This window comes from Salmo salar, chromosome 28, assembly GCF_965601325.2.
Source record: "Salmo salar chromosome 28, fSalSal1, whole genome shotgun sequence".
In the NCBI taxonomy this organism is placed as follows: Eukaryota; Metazoa; Chordata; class Actinopteri; order Salmoniformes; family Salmonidae; genus Salmo; species Salmo salar.
The window spans coordinates 25,276,142-25,288,305 of record NC_138318.1 but is presented as its reverse complement, the minus strand read 5'-3'; the positions used below and the strand labels follow the sequence as shown (position 1 = coordinate 25,288,305).

The window sequence follows — 12,164 nt, the reverse complement described above, 5'->3', positions numbered from 1 at the left end:
GGCCTGCTAGCTTCCTGAACGCTGTGTCTCAAGCTCGCCTTGCATAGTAATCGACTACCGAACGGCTCCGTTCCATCTTTACTGCTCATTGGACCCTATGATCTCTCGGCTACAGAGCTGATTCCTGCTGGACTGTTCATTAACACGGTACTTCATTTTGTTTATCTGTCGGCCCCAGCCTTGAACTCAGGCCCTGTGTGTAGCTAACTGACCCTCTCTGCCCATTCATCGCCATTTACCCATTGTTGTTGTTCTAGCTGTTTACCCGTTGTTGTCTCAGCTCTCCCAATCAACACCTGTGATTGCTTTATGACTTTCTCTAAATGTCAATATGCCTTGGACACTGGGCAGCTCTCATTGTTTTATTTTACTGCGGAGCCCCTAGTCCTGCTCAACATGCCTCAGAAAGCCCCCTTGTCCCACCCCCCACACATGCGGAGACTGCATCTAGCTTAACTGGCGCCTCCAGAGATAAAACCTCATCGTCACTCAATGCCTAGGTTTACCCCCACTGTACTTGCACCCTACCCTTGTCTGTACACTATGCCCTGAATCTTTCCTACCACGCCCAGAAATCTGCTCCTTTAATTCTCTGTTCCCAAAGCACTAGACAGCCAGTTCTTATAGCCTTTAGCCGTACCCTCATCCTACTCTGTTCCTCTGGTGATGAAGAGGTTAACCCAGGCCCTGTGTGTCCCCAGGCGCTCTCAATTGTTGACTTCTGCAACCGTAAAATCCTTGGGTTCATGCATGTTAACATCAGAAGCCTCCTCCCTAAGTTTGCTTTATTCACTGCTTTAGCACACTCTGCCAACCCTGATGTCCTAGCCGTGTCTGAATCCTGAATCCGTCAAGACAGAACTGCTAAAGGAAGCGGAATTGCAATCTACTGTAGAGATAGCCTGCAGAGTTCTGTTATACTATCCAGGTCTATGCCCAAATAGTTCGAGCTTCTACTTCAAAAGATCCATCTCTCCATAAACAAGTCCCTCACGGTTTCCGCTTGTTATAGACCCCCCCCCCCCAGCCGTGCCCTGGACATCATATGTGAATTGATTGCCCCCCATTTATTGTCAGAGTTTGTACTGCTAGGTGACCTAAATTGGGATATGCTTAACATCCCGGCCTTCCTACAATCGAAGCTAGATGCCCTCAATCTCACACAAATTATCAAGGAACCTACCAGGTACAACCCCAACTCCGTAAACATGGGCACCCTCATAGATATCATCCTGACCAACTTGCCCCCTAAATACACCTCTGCTGTTTTCAACCAGGATCTCGGTAATCACTGCCTCATTGCCTGTGTCCATTATGGGTCCGCGGGCAAACGACTACCCCTCATCACGGTCAAGCGCTCCCTAACACACTTCTGCGAGCAGGCCTTTCTAAATCGACCTGGCCCGGGTATCCTGGAAGGATATTGACCTCATCCCGTCAGTAGAGGATGCCTGGTTGTTCTTTAAAAGTGCTTTCCTCACCATCTTAAATGAGCATGCACCATTCAAAAAATGTTGAACTATGAAAAGATATAGCCCTTGGTTCACTCCAGACTTGACTGCCCTTGACCAGCACAAAAACACCCCGTGGCGTACTGCACTAGCTTCGAATAGTCCCCGCGATATGCAACTTTTCAGGGAACTCAGGAACCAATACACACAGTCAGTTTGAAAAAGATGGCCTTTGCTTTCCTAACAAAAATGTGCATCCTGCAGCACTAATTCCAAAAAGTTTTGGGGCACTGTAAAGTCCCTGGAGAGTAAGAGTACTTCCTCCCAGCTGCCCACTGCACTGAGACTAGGAAACACTGTCACCACTGATACATCTATGATAATCGAGAATTTCAATAAGCATCTCTCTGGCTGGCCATGCTTTCCACCTGGCTACCCCAACCCCGACCAACAGCTCTGCACCCCCCGCAGCAACTGGCCCAAGCTCCCCCTGCTTGTCCATCACCCAAATCCAGACAGCTGATGTTCTGAAAGAGCTGCAAAATCTGGATCCCTACAAATCATCTGGGCTAGACAATCTGGACCCTCTCTTCCTAAAATTATACGCCGCCATTGTTGCAACCCCTATTAATAGTCTGTTCAACCTCTCTTTTGTATCGTCTGAGATTCCTAAAGATTGGAAAGCCGCCGCGGTCATCCCCCTCTTCAAAGGGGGAGACACTTGACCCAAACTGTTACAGACCTATATCCATCCTGCCCTGCCTTTCTAAAGCCTTCGAAAGCCAAGTGAACAAACAGATCACCCACCATTTCAAATCCCACCGTACCTTCTCCGCTATGCAATCTGGTTTCCGAGCTGGTCACAGGTGCACCTCAGCCACACTCAAGGTCCTAAACGATATCATAACCGCCATCGATAATAGACAGTACTGTGCAGCTGTATTCGTTGACCTGGCCAAGGCTTTTGACTCTGTCAATCACCACATTCTTGTCAGGCAGACTCAATAGCCTTTGTTTCTCTAATGTCTGCCTCCCCTAACTACTTCTCAGACAGAGTTCAGTGTGTCAAATCGGAGGGCCTGTTGTCCGGACCTCTGGCAGTATATGGGGGTACCACAGGGTTCAATTCTCAGGCCGACTCTTTCTTTTCTATGTATGTATGTATGTATGTATGTATGTATGTATGTATGTATGTATGTATGTATGTATGTATGTATGTATGTATGTATGTATGTATGTAGTCGCTCTCGCTGCGGGTGATTCTTTGATCCACCTCCTTTGGACACTTAAACCTCCAAACGAGCTTCACCGCCATACAACACTCCTTCCGTGGCCTCCAACTGCTCTTAAATGCAAGTAAAACCAAATGCAGGATCTTCAACTGATCGCTGCCAGCACCCGCCCGACTAGCATCACTACTCTTGACGGTTCTGACAACTATAAATACCTAGGTGTCTGGCTAGACTGTAAACGCTCCTTCCAGACTCACATTAAGCATCTCCAAACCAAAATTACATCTAGAATTGGCTTCTTATTTCGTAACAAAGCCTCCTTTGCTCATGCTGCCAAACATACCCTTGTAAAACTGACTATCCTACCGATCCTCGACTTCGGTGATGTCATTTACAAAATAGCCTCCAACACTCTACTCAGCAAATTGGATGCAGTCCATCACAGCGCCATCCGTTTTGTCACCAAAGCCCCATATACTAACCACCACTGCGACCTGTATGCTCTCATTGGCTTGTCCTCGCTACATATTCGTCACCAAACCCACTGGCTCCAGGTCATCTATAAGTCTTTGCTAGGTAAAGCTCCGCCTTATCTCAGCTCACTGGTCACAATAGCAACACGCGCTCCAGCAGGTATATGTATATGTATGTATGCATGTATATCACTGGTCATCCCCAAAGCCAACACCTCCTTTGGCCACCTTTCCTTCCAATTCTCTGCTGCCAATGACTGGAACGAATTGCATAAATCACTGAAGTTGTAAGTCTCCATCTCCCTCACTAACTTTAAGCGTCAGCTGTCAGAGCAGCTTACCAATCGCTGCAGCCTTACACAGCCCATCTGTAAATAGCCCATCCAACCAACTACTTACATCATCCCCATATTTGTTTTTCTGCTCTTTTGCACACCAGTATTTCTACTTGCACATATATCACCCCAGTGTCAATTGCTAAATTGTAATTACTTCACCACTATTGGCCTATTTATTGCCTTACTTCATTTGCACACACTGTATAGACATTTTTCTATTGTGTTATTGACTGTACGCTTTTTTTTATCCCATGTGTAACTCTGTGTTTTTGTCGCACTGCTTTGCTTTCTTGGCCAGGTCGCAGTTGTAAATGAGAACTTGTTCTCAACTGGCCTACCTGGTTAAATAAAGGTGAAATAAAATAATAAAAAAACCCGAGTCATGGTCAAAAGTAGTGCACTATAAAGGGAATAGGATGCCATTTGGGAAACATCCCATGCTTAGCAGAGTAATGACCCAGACAAGGCTGTTAGTGAAACACATTATGTTGCTGCAGTAGAGCGCAATCATCTCCTTTCCCCTTCTGTTTTCATTAGAGCAGAACTGAGTATGGCTAATGTGGCGTGGTAAAAGAGTAGGCATGCCAAGTGAGCAGGGGTTGGAACCTAAATCCTTTTCCCATCGTTTCGTTCTGAACAGAACCACTTTTTTTGGTTCCGTTCCACTGTTCCAACCAGCAAAATAGAGTTCTGAACTGGTACGAACTGTACAGGTTTGTATTGTTCCTTTATGTACCTTATTTAACCTGTGCAATCATTTTTTTTTTTTTACATTTAGCTCTGTTGGATTCTAGCTTTAAATATACTTATTCATGTTACCATACTAGAACTTATTGATTACTTTACATGTGTAAGAAATGTATTGGGGTTAATAGAGGGTGGATAAGAACTAGGTGTATGGAAAGTTACTGAGTGAGGAAGGGGGAGTACAGAAAGTTAACATTCTGTTAAAACAAGGTATTGTTAAATCTCATGGCTCTTAAAGAGGGAGACAAAGGGCAACAGTCTGGTTTCAGTCACTGATAAGGTAGGACAGGCGTGGATTAGGGAGGAGCGAGGAACTCATCCCGAGGTCAGGTCAGATGAATAGTCCTATACCACACATATTTCCTCTCCCAGGTTTTAGCAGGAGGCGGGGCCATGAGTACGCCAGTGAGAGGAACTAATTTAAGTTCCTGACTAGCAACAGATGTATTGGCTGTCTAGACGTGCAACGAGCTGACTCCGCCTAGGAGGGTATAAATATATGTGCTTGTGTAAACATGTCTTTGCAGCTGTTTCACCCAGTGGGGAATGAACTTAGTTTGAGCTTTTCCTAGTCATCCGTTTGAGTTTTTACTCTGTTTAGAACCAAACAGCTCATTGAATTACTTCAATCAGTGCGGCTAGAGCAGCTTGCTATGAAGCCGGTAAGCTAGTTGTTTACATGCATGATGGACTGACAAGTGTAGGGTGTGAGATGCGGCAAATTTTGAAGGTGTGGAGAGAGGAAGAGGAGGTTTGGCTTGAAGTGCTGGGCATCTTGTTATGGCATGCACAATTATACCTAGGAGGAGCAGCTTCTGGAGGAACTTTGAATGTCCTTTGAACATAACGCTGAACCACAGGTAGCTAACAAGCTTGTGTGTGCAGAGCTGCAGCAGAATTAAAAACACATTCTTTTTTGTAGTTAATGAATCCATTATGAAATGTGATAACTATAGTATCCTTAACTAGCATTGAAAAAGTTAATCCATTCTTCAGTAAAACCTCTCTCCCCAGCTTCTGAATCATGCTTGTATAGTCAGTAGGCTACAGTAGTCTATGCTTCACAGGGGGAGGGGCAGGTAGCTTACACACATACACTAGCAAAGACTTTCAGCAGGCAGGCAGACACTGGAATACGTTTGAGTGACAGAGTGAGGGCTTAGTTTAGGTGTTTTGAAAAAAATGCCAGCAAAATAAAATAAGAAACTGGAACAGTAGAGAACACTTTCGTTCCAATGCAGAAAAAATGGCCCTTTTCCAGAATTTGGTTTGGTTCAAACCCTGCCAAATATGATTATAAAGCCTACGGTCTATAATGGGTGTAAAATATCAGTTTGCAAACGTGTTTAGGCATCGTCAACAAACCAACGTCTGTGGCTCACCAGGTGCATGAACTGTATCTATGGCAACCAGCAGCGCCTGGCCGCAACTCAATATTAAGTATAATGCACCTCAATACAGCGAGTAAGCTGTAGGTTTATGTAATCGTTGAATCTGAATTCAACTAGACCTACATGATCATGAGAAGATGTTGATCAATGTGCATTTGATTTGACTATTTAAAATACAGAAATGTTACGCCACACAACAGATACATATACCAACAATTGCCCAGGATACTCAGAAGACTCATTGAGCCAGTTAAATAAACCTAATAAATCAAAGCTTACCTAGCACAGCCATGCACTCTACCCCAGTCTGCCAGTCCCTGTAGTTCTTGTCAAAGTTGTAGAAGAGTCTTCTCATGCAGTCCTTCAGAGCTGCGTCTCTCTTCTCCTCAAGACTCTGGAGCTCTGAGAACAGACGCTCTATCTCCCTGGTCCAGTAGCGTTTCCAACCCTTCTTAGTGGACTTCACCTGATTAAATAGAGTTCAGAAATGTTGCTAAACTGTCACTCCACAATATTTTACAAGACATACTACAGATTTTTAAAAAATCACATTGTGGAACACTCAGTATTTCTAATTTGGCAGACGCTTCTTTTTTGGCCCGAGCGGGAATCAAACACCTGAAAATGGCATTGATAGCAGCCACTCTGACCTTGTACTCCTCAGGAATGTTCCTCTCTGAGACACTGTCTGGTACTTCCATCTGAAAGCGGTTCCGTCCCGTCCCCCAGTAGGTCAGGTTCCTGCAGCCCAGCCTCTTCTTCTGCCTGGCAACATTCAACTTTGTTAACTGCATTTTACATATGCATTTGTCCAAGAACAATATAGCAAAAAAGCTCATTTCAATTCTCCATTGGGCATGCTTTTTAGTCCAGGACTAGGTGTAATGTGACCCTGGGAAGGTGTCCTAAACGTGTTTCTCAGGAGATGAAGGTACCTGTCCAGGTAGTCCTGTAGGTCCCTCTCACAGGCCTTGATGCCACTGAGAGCCTGGTCAAACTCTGGGTCAAAGCCAGCCTTAGGGGTGATGACTCCGGTGGCGCGGGCCTTCTGGTGGTCGAAGGCTGTGTCCCAGCGTTTCAGCTCGGCCGACAGGTCAGGGAAGAGGCCCTCCTGACCGTCATCCTTCAGGTTGACCACCTGATGAGATTACATGAAATTGTACTTTATTAAATCGCCAAGAGGAAAACAGTTTGTCATACTTAGTTACAACCATAGTAAAAACAAACAAATACTCAACATTTAAAACAATCACAAGACAACACCAATAAATACAGGACATTTAAAAGTACAGAATTAGTATAGTAAAGAGCACAATTATAATGACAGGTAGTGCTGTTGTGTGTAGTGTACAAACCAGGCGCAGCAGCCTGGACTGGAAGTCACCCGCGACCGGTCCTAGTATGGTCACAATCTCCTGCATGGTCTTGAAGCCCTCCAGAGCCGAGAGGAAGTCCGCAATCTTTTTCTTACTGTAGGTGACCTCTTCATACAAAACAGCCCTGCTGTCTGGGTGGTCCTGACCCTTCGGAGTACCAATGCTGTGGATCTTACTAAGGAGCCTCTCCAGATCAGGGAGCTTCTTGAGCAGGTCTGAGACCTCCGTAGCCTGGGCCTGCACTCCCATCAGGTCCTCCAGGGCATCCAGGCGTTCCCCTATAATCATTATAATACATGGGGTTTATATAGGGCATTTCAATGACCGAGCAAATCAAAAGAAATAAGACAATAGCAGACCAACCAATGAAAACAGGGTTCAAAACAATAGGTTTCTGCATTTGTTTATTTTCATGTTCCTCTCACCTATGGATGTGGGGTTACAGAGCGGGGAACAGAGCCACTGCTTCAGCAACCTTTTACCAAATGGAGTACTACAGGTATCCAGGCGTTCCAACAAGGTCCCCTCTGTACCCCCCGAGACATTCTGCAGGATCTCCAGGTTGGCTAGGGTCACCCCATCCAGGACCATACGCTGACGGGTCTGGGAGAAGAAACTGGTTGGCCCGGCTGCCTTCTCCATCTCCACGTCCACTGGGACATATTCCTAGAATTTGGGATAAAATCATAACTTACTGCACCCCTGGAACCTCTAGCCTGAGTGCCAGACTGTTTCTGCTCTCTTGACAACTCCATATGGAATCGTCCTGCCATGTTTGGTTTGACAGTGACAAAAGAGTAGGCAAAAGCATAAACAGATCTGGGACCGGGCAATGCCTGGAAAACTCAAACTAACCAAACTTAAACTACTTATTTTCCTACAACATTCACTAATTTATGGTTAGCAAATGTTCATAACACAAATTAAGCATTGAACCCATAACTTAATTGGCTTAATTATTATGGTGGGCTAATCGGTTAACCATTGACATCCCTACCTGGAAGTTGGTCATGGACAGCAGCTCCTGGTCTACCAGACATTTCTTAAGGTAGAACATACAGCCTCCCAGGGCCGACAGGGCCAACTCATACCCCTCCTTAGGGGTCAGACCCAACGAGTCGCTCTCAGATGTCATAGATTTGAGGACAGAGGGGAGAACACTGCTCCCAGGCTCCTCATCCTTCCCCACACTCTCCTTAAAGTAGTCTTCTTCAGCTAGGGTCTTCAGGGTCTTCTGTGCATCCCAGAACTGGGAGCCTGTTGAGAGGGAGGAGGGTGTAATGTAGTGAACATTACTGTTATTCCAGTCCATGTTTTCATTATATTGATAACCGATTACAATATTCCATTACATGTTTTACTCATGCAATAGTTGAGCGAGAGAGAGAGAGCAAGTGAACAACAACGTTGGTAAAGTAAAGTTCAGACACCCAACCAATTTTCGTATAAACATAAAGACAGACGTTACAGACTGGAAGTACAGGAGAGGAAGGAGTCACTGTAAAGCTGTAATCAGTATCATTGTAAATAAAGTACTGAAAAGTGGATGAAGTGAAATATTGATGCAATGTACATACAGACTGACACGATAAAAAAAGTATTGAAAAAGAACTGCGAACCTGCAGTCAGCCCCTCCTGCATAGCCGAGGACAAAGAAGCCTTGAAGATTTTACGGGTTTCGGCTGAAGGGTTCCCCTTCTCAAAGAGCACCTGTGTGAACAAAAAGAAAATAAGGGAGCATTTTATATACATTTTCCTTTATGTCTAAAAAACATTTTTCGACCAGGATGGGGCAGATCAATGTAGTGTGTCTTGTTGTTGGGTGATTGTGATATGCTGTAAGTGTTGTGAATACTAGAAATGGTAATTTCCCTAAATAATAATTGTGTGACTTGCTTCAGCTGTCCAAACATATGTTTATGGTAGTGAAAGAAGTTAACCTGTTGGGGCTAGGGGGCAGTATTTTCACGGCCGGATAAAAAAACGTACCCGATTTAAACTGGTTACTACTCTTGCCCAGAAACGAGAATATGCATATAATTAGTAGATTTGGATAGAAAACACCCTAAAGTTTCAAAAAATGTTTGAATGGTGTCTGTGAGTATAACAGAACTCATATGGCAGGCCAAAACCTGAGAAGATTCCATACAGGAAGTGCCCTGTCTGACAATTTGTTGTCCTTCTGTTGCATCTCTATGAAAAATACAGCATCTGTGCTGTAACGTGACACTTTAAGGCTTCCATTGGCTCTGGGCAAAGTACAGCAGCAGAGTTTGTAAGTGGTCAGCCTGGGGACAGTGAGACTGAGATGTGCATTCATGAATTTTTTCTTTTTTTTTCTTTCAGCCTTTGAATGAATACAACATTGCCCGGTTGGAATATTATCGCTATTTTACGAGAAAAATACCATAAAAATTGATTTTAAACAGCGTTTGACATGCTTCTAAGTACGGTAATGGAATATTTTTTGAATTTTTTTGAAACGAAATGCACTCACTACCCTTCGGATAGTGACCTGAACGCACGAACAAAACGGAGCTATTTTAATAGAACTATGGATTATTTGGAACCAAAACAACATTTGTTGTTGAAGTAGAAGTCCTGGGAGTGCATTCTGACGAAGAACAGCAAAGGTAATCCAATTTTTCTAATAGTAATTCTGAGTTTAGTGAGCCCCAAACTTGGTGGGTGTCAAATTAGCTAGCCTGTGATGGCCGAGCTATGTACTCAGAATATTGCAAAATGTGCTTTCGCCAAAAAGCCATTTTAAAATCTGACATGGTGTTTGCATAAAGGAGTTCTGCATCTATAATTCTTTAAATAATTGTTATGTATTTTGTGAACGTTAATCGTGAGTAATTTAGTAAATTCACCGGAAGTTTGCGGTGGGTATGCTAGTTCTGAACATCACATGCTAATGTAAAAAGCTGTTTTTTGATATAAATATGAACTTGATTGAACAAAACATGCATGTATTGTATAACATAATGTCCTAGGATTGTCATCTGATGAAGATCAAAGGTTAGTGCTGCATTTAGCTGTGGTTTTGGTTTTTGTGACATATATGCTTGCTTTGAAAATGGCTGTGATTATTTTTGGCAGGGTACTCTCCTGACATAATCTAATGTTTTGCTTTCGCTGTAAAGCCTTTTTGAAATCCGACAATGTGGTTAGATTAACGAGAGTCTTGTCTTTAACATGGTGTAAAATAGTCATATGTTTGAGAAATGGAAGTTATAGCATTTGAGGTATTTGTATTTCGCGCCACGCGATTCCACTGGCTGTTGACTAGGGTGGGACGCAAACGTCCCACCTAGCCCATAGAGGTTAACAAGTTTAAATTGTTAGTGTTGAACAATTCAGGCTGTAGAACAGTGGAGGATGCTGAGGGAAAGACGGCTCATAATGGCTGGAACGGAGCGAATGGAAAGCATGCGTTTGATATATTGGATAGCATTCCACTTATTCAGCAACAACTATTACCATGAGCCATCCTACCCAATTAAGGTGCCACCAACCTCCTGTGCTGTAGAAGTAGTGACTGACCTGTGCAGGAACGTAGTGAGACAACAGGGTGCGGAGCCGGGAGCAGTGTCGGTCGTCCTGGAATTGGCCCACATGGAAGTACCCTACAGATGTGTCCACAAAGCTGACCCCATAGGTCCTGCAGCGCCCTGAACTCTCCTCCTCTGCCTTGAGATGAGAAGTTATAATTTGTGATGCAAAACACATTCCTGCACAACCTCCATGTCACACAATATAGAAAAGTTTAAAGGGTTACTTAATCAATTATTATGTTTATTACAAAGTTCAGGCTTGTACTGAAGCTTTGCTAACATTCTGGGATTGTGGCCTACTCTGTCAACTCAAGGTTATAGGAATTTGACCCAAACATAATTATTAGATGAACTAACCCGGTAAAAAGGACAGTGTTGGGGAGTAGTAAAATACATGTAGTTCAACTAGTAATTTAACTACATTTTGCAGTAGCTTGGTGGTAGTTGAACTCAATGGTGTGTTGGTAGCTGGAAAAGTGGGTAATCTAATTTTGCCCAGAATTTCCCCAAACGGCCCGCCCGGCAAAGGAATGGCGCCCTGTGTGAAACATGGCCGATTAATTTGGGCCGATTTCAAGTTTTCATAAATCGGTAATATGCATTTTTGGGCACCGATTATGGCCGATTACATTGCATTCCACGAGGAAACTGCATGGTAAGCTGACCACCTGTTAGGCGAGTGCAGCAAAGAGCCAAGTTAAGTTGCTAGCTAGCATTAAACTTATCTTATAAAAAAACTATCTTCGCATAATCACTAGTGAACTACACATGGTTGATGATATTACTAGTTTAACTAGCTTGTCCTACATTGCATATAATCAATGCGGTGCCTGTTAATTTATCATTGAATTTTATTTATTTTTTTAGTCATTTAGCAGACGCTCTTATCCAGAGCGACTTACAGTAGTGAATGCATACATTTCATTTCATACATTTTTTATTTTTCTGTGCTGGCCCCCCGTGGGAATCGAACCCACAACCCTGGCGTTGCAAACACCATGCTCTACCAACTGAGCTACAGGGAAGGCTATTGAATCACAGCCTACTTCGCCAAACGTGGGATGATTTAACTAAAGCACATTAGCGGAAAAAAAAGTACAATTGTTGCACGAATGTACCCAACCATAAACAGCAATGCCTTTCTTAAAATCAATAAACCGGCATATTTTAGTTAAAATACATTTGTGTTAGCAGGAAATATTAACTAGGTAAATTGTGTCACTTCTCTTGTGTTCATTGCACGCAGAGTCAGGGTATATGCAACAGTTTGGGCCGCCTGGCTCGTTGCGAGCTAATTTGCCAGAATTTGACATAATTATGACATAACATTGAAGGCAATGTAACAGCAATATTTAGACTTAGGGTTGCCGACCGTTCGATAAAATACAGAACAGTTCCGTATTTCACTGAAAGAATAAAAGTTTTGTTTTCGAAATGATAGTTTCCGGATTTGACCATTTGGTTGGTCAATGACCAACGGCTCATATTTCTGTGTTTATTATATTAGAATTTAGTCTATGATTTGATAGAGCAGTCTGACTGAGCGGTGGTAGGCAGCAACAGGCTCGTAAGCATTCACACTATTGCATTTGCCAGCAG

At 43.5% G+C, this 12,164-nt stretch overlaps 1 protein-coding gene across 1 annotated transcript in view; it reads right to left on the bottom strand.

Moving 5' to 3' along the window:
- msh6 (mutS homolog 6 (E. coli)) overlaps positions 1 to 12,164 on the bottom strand; it is a 36,297-nt gene that overhangs the window by 8,479 nt on the left and 15,654 nt on the right. The window contains exons 7-14 of the mRNA XM_014180016.3: positions 10,555 to 10,701; positions 8,628 to 8,718; positions 8,006 to 8,265; positions 7,434 to 7,674; positions 6,988 to 7,286; positions 6,568 to 6,770; positions 6,283 to 6,397; positions 5,912 to 6,098 (exon numbers count right to left, since the gene is read on the bottom strand). Of these exons, the coding sequence (XP_014035491.2) occupies positions 5,912 to 6,098; positions 6,283 to 6,397; positions 6,568 to 6,770; positions 6,988 to 7,286; positions 7,434 to 7,674; positions 8,006 to 8,265; positions 8,628 to 8,718; positions 10,555 to 10,701 (1,543 nt within the window). The remainder of the gene's footprint in view (positions 1 to 5,911; positions 6,099 to 6,282; positions 6,398 to 6,567; positions 6,771 to 6,987; positions 7,287 to 7,433; positions 7,675 to 8,005; positions 8,266 to 8,627; positions 8,719 to 10,554; positions 10,702 to 12,164) is intronic.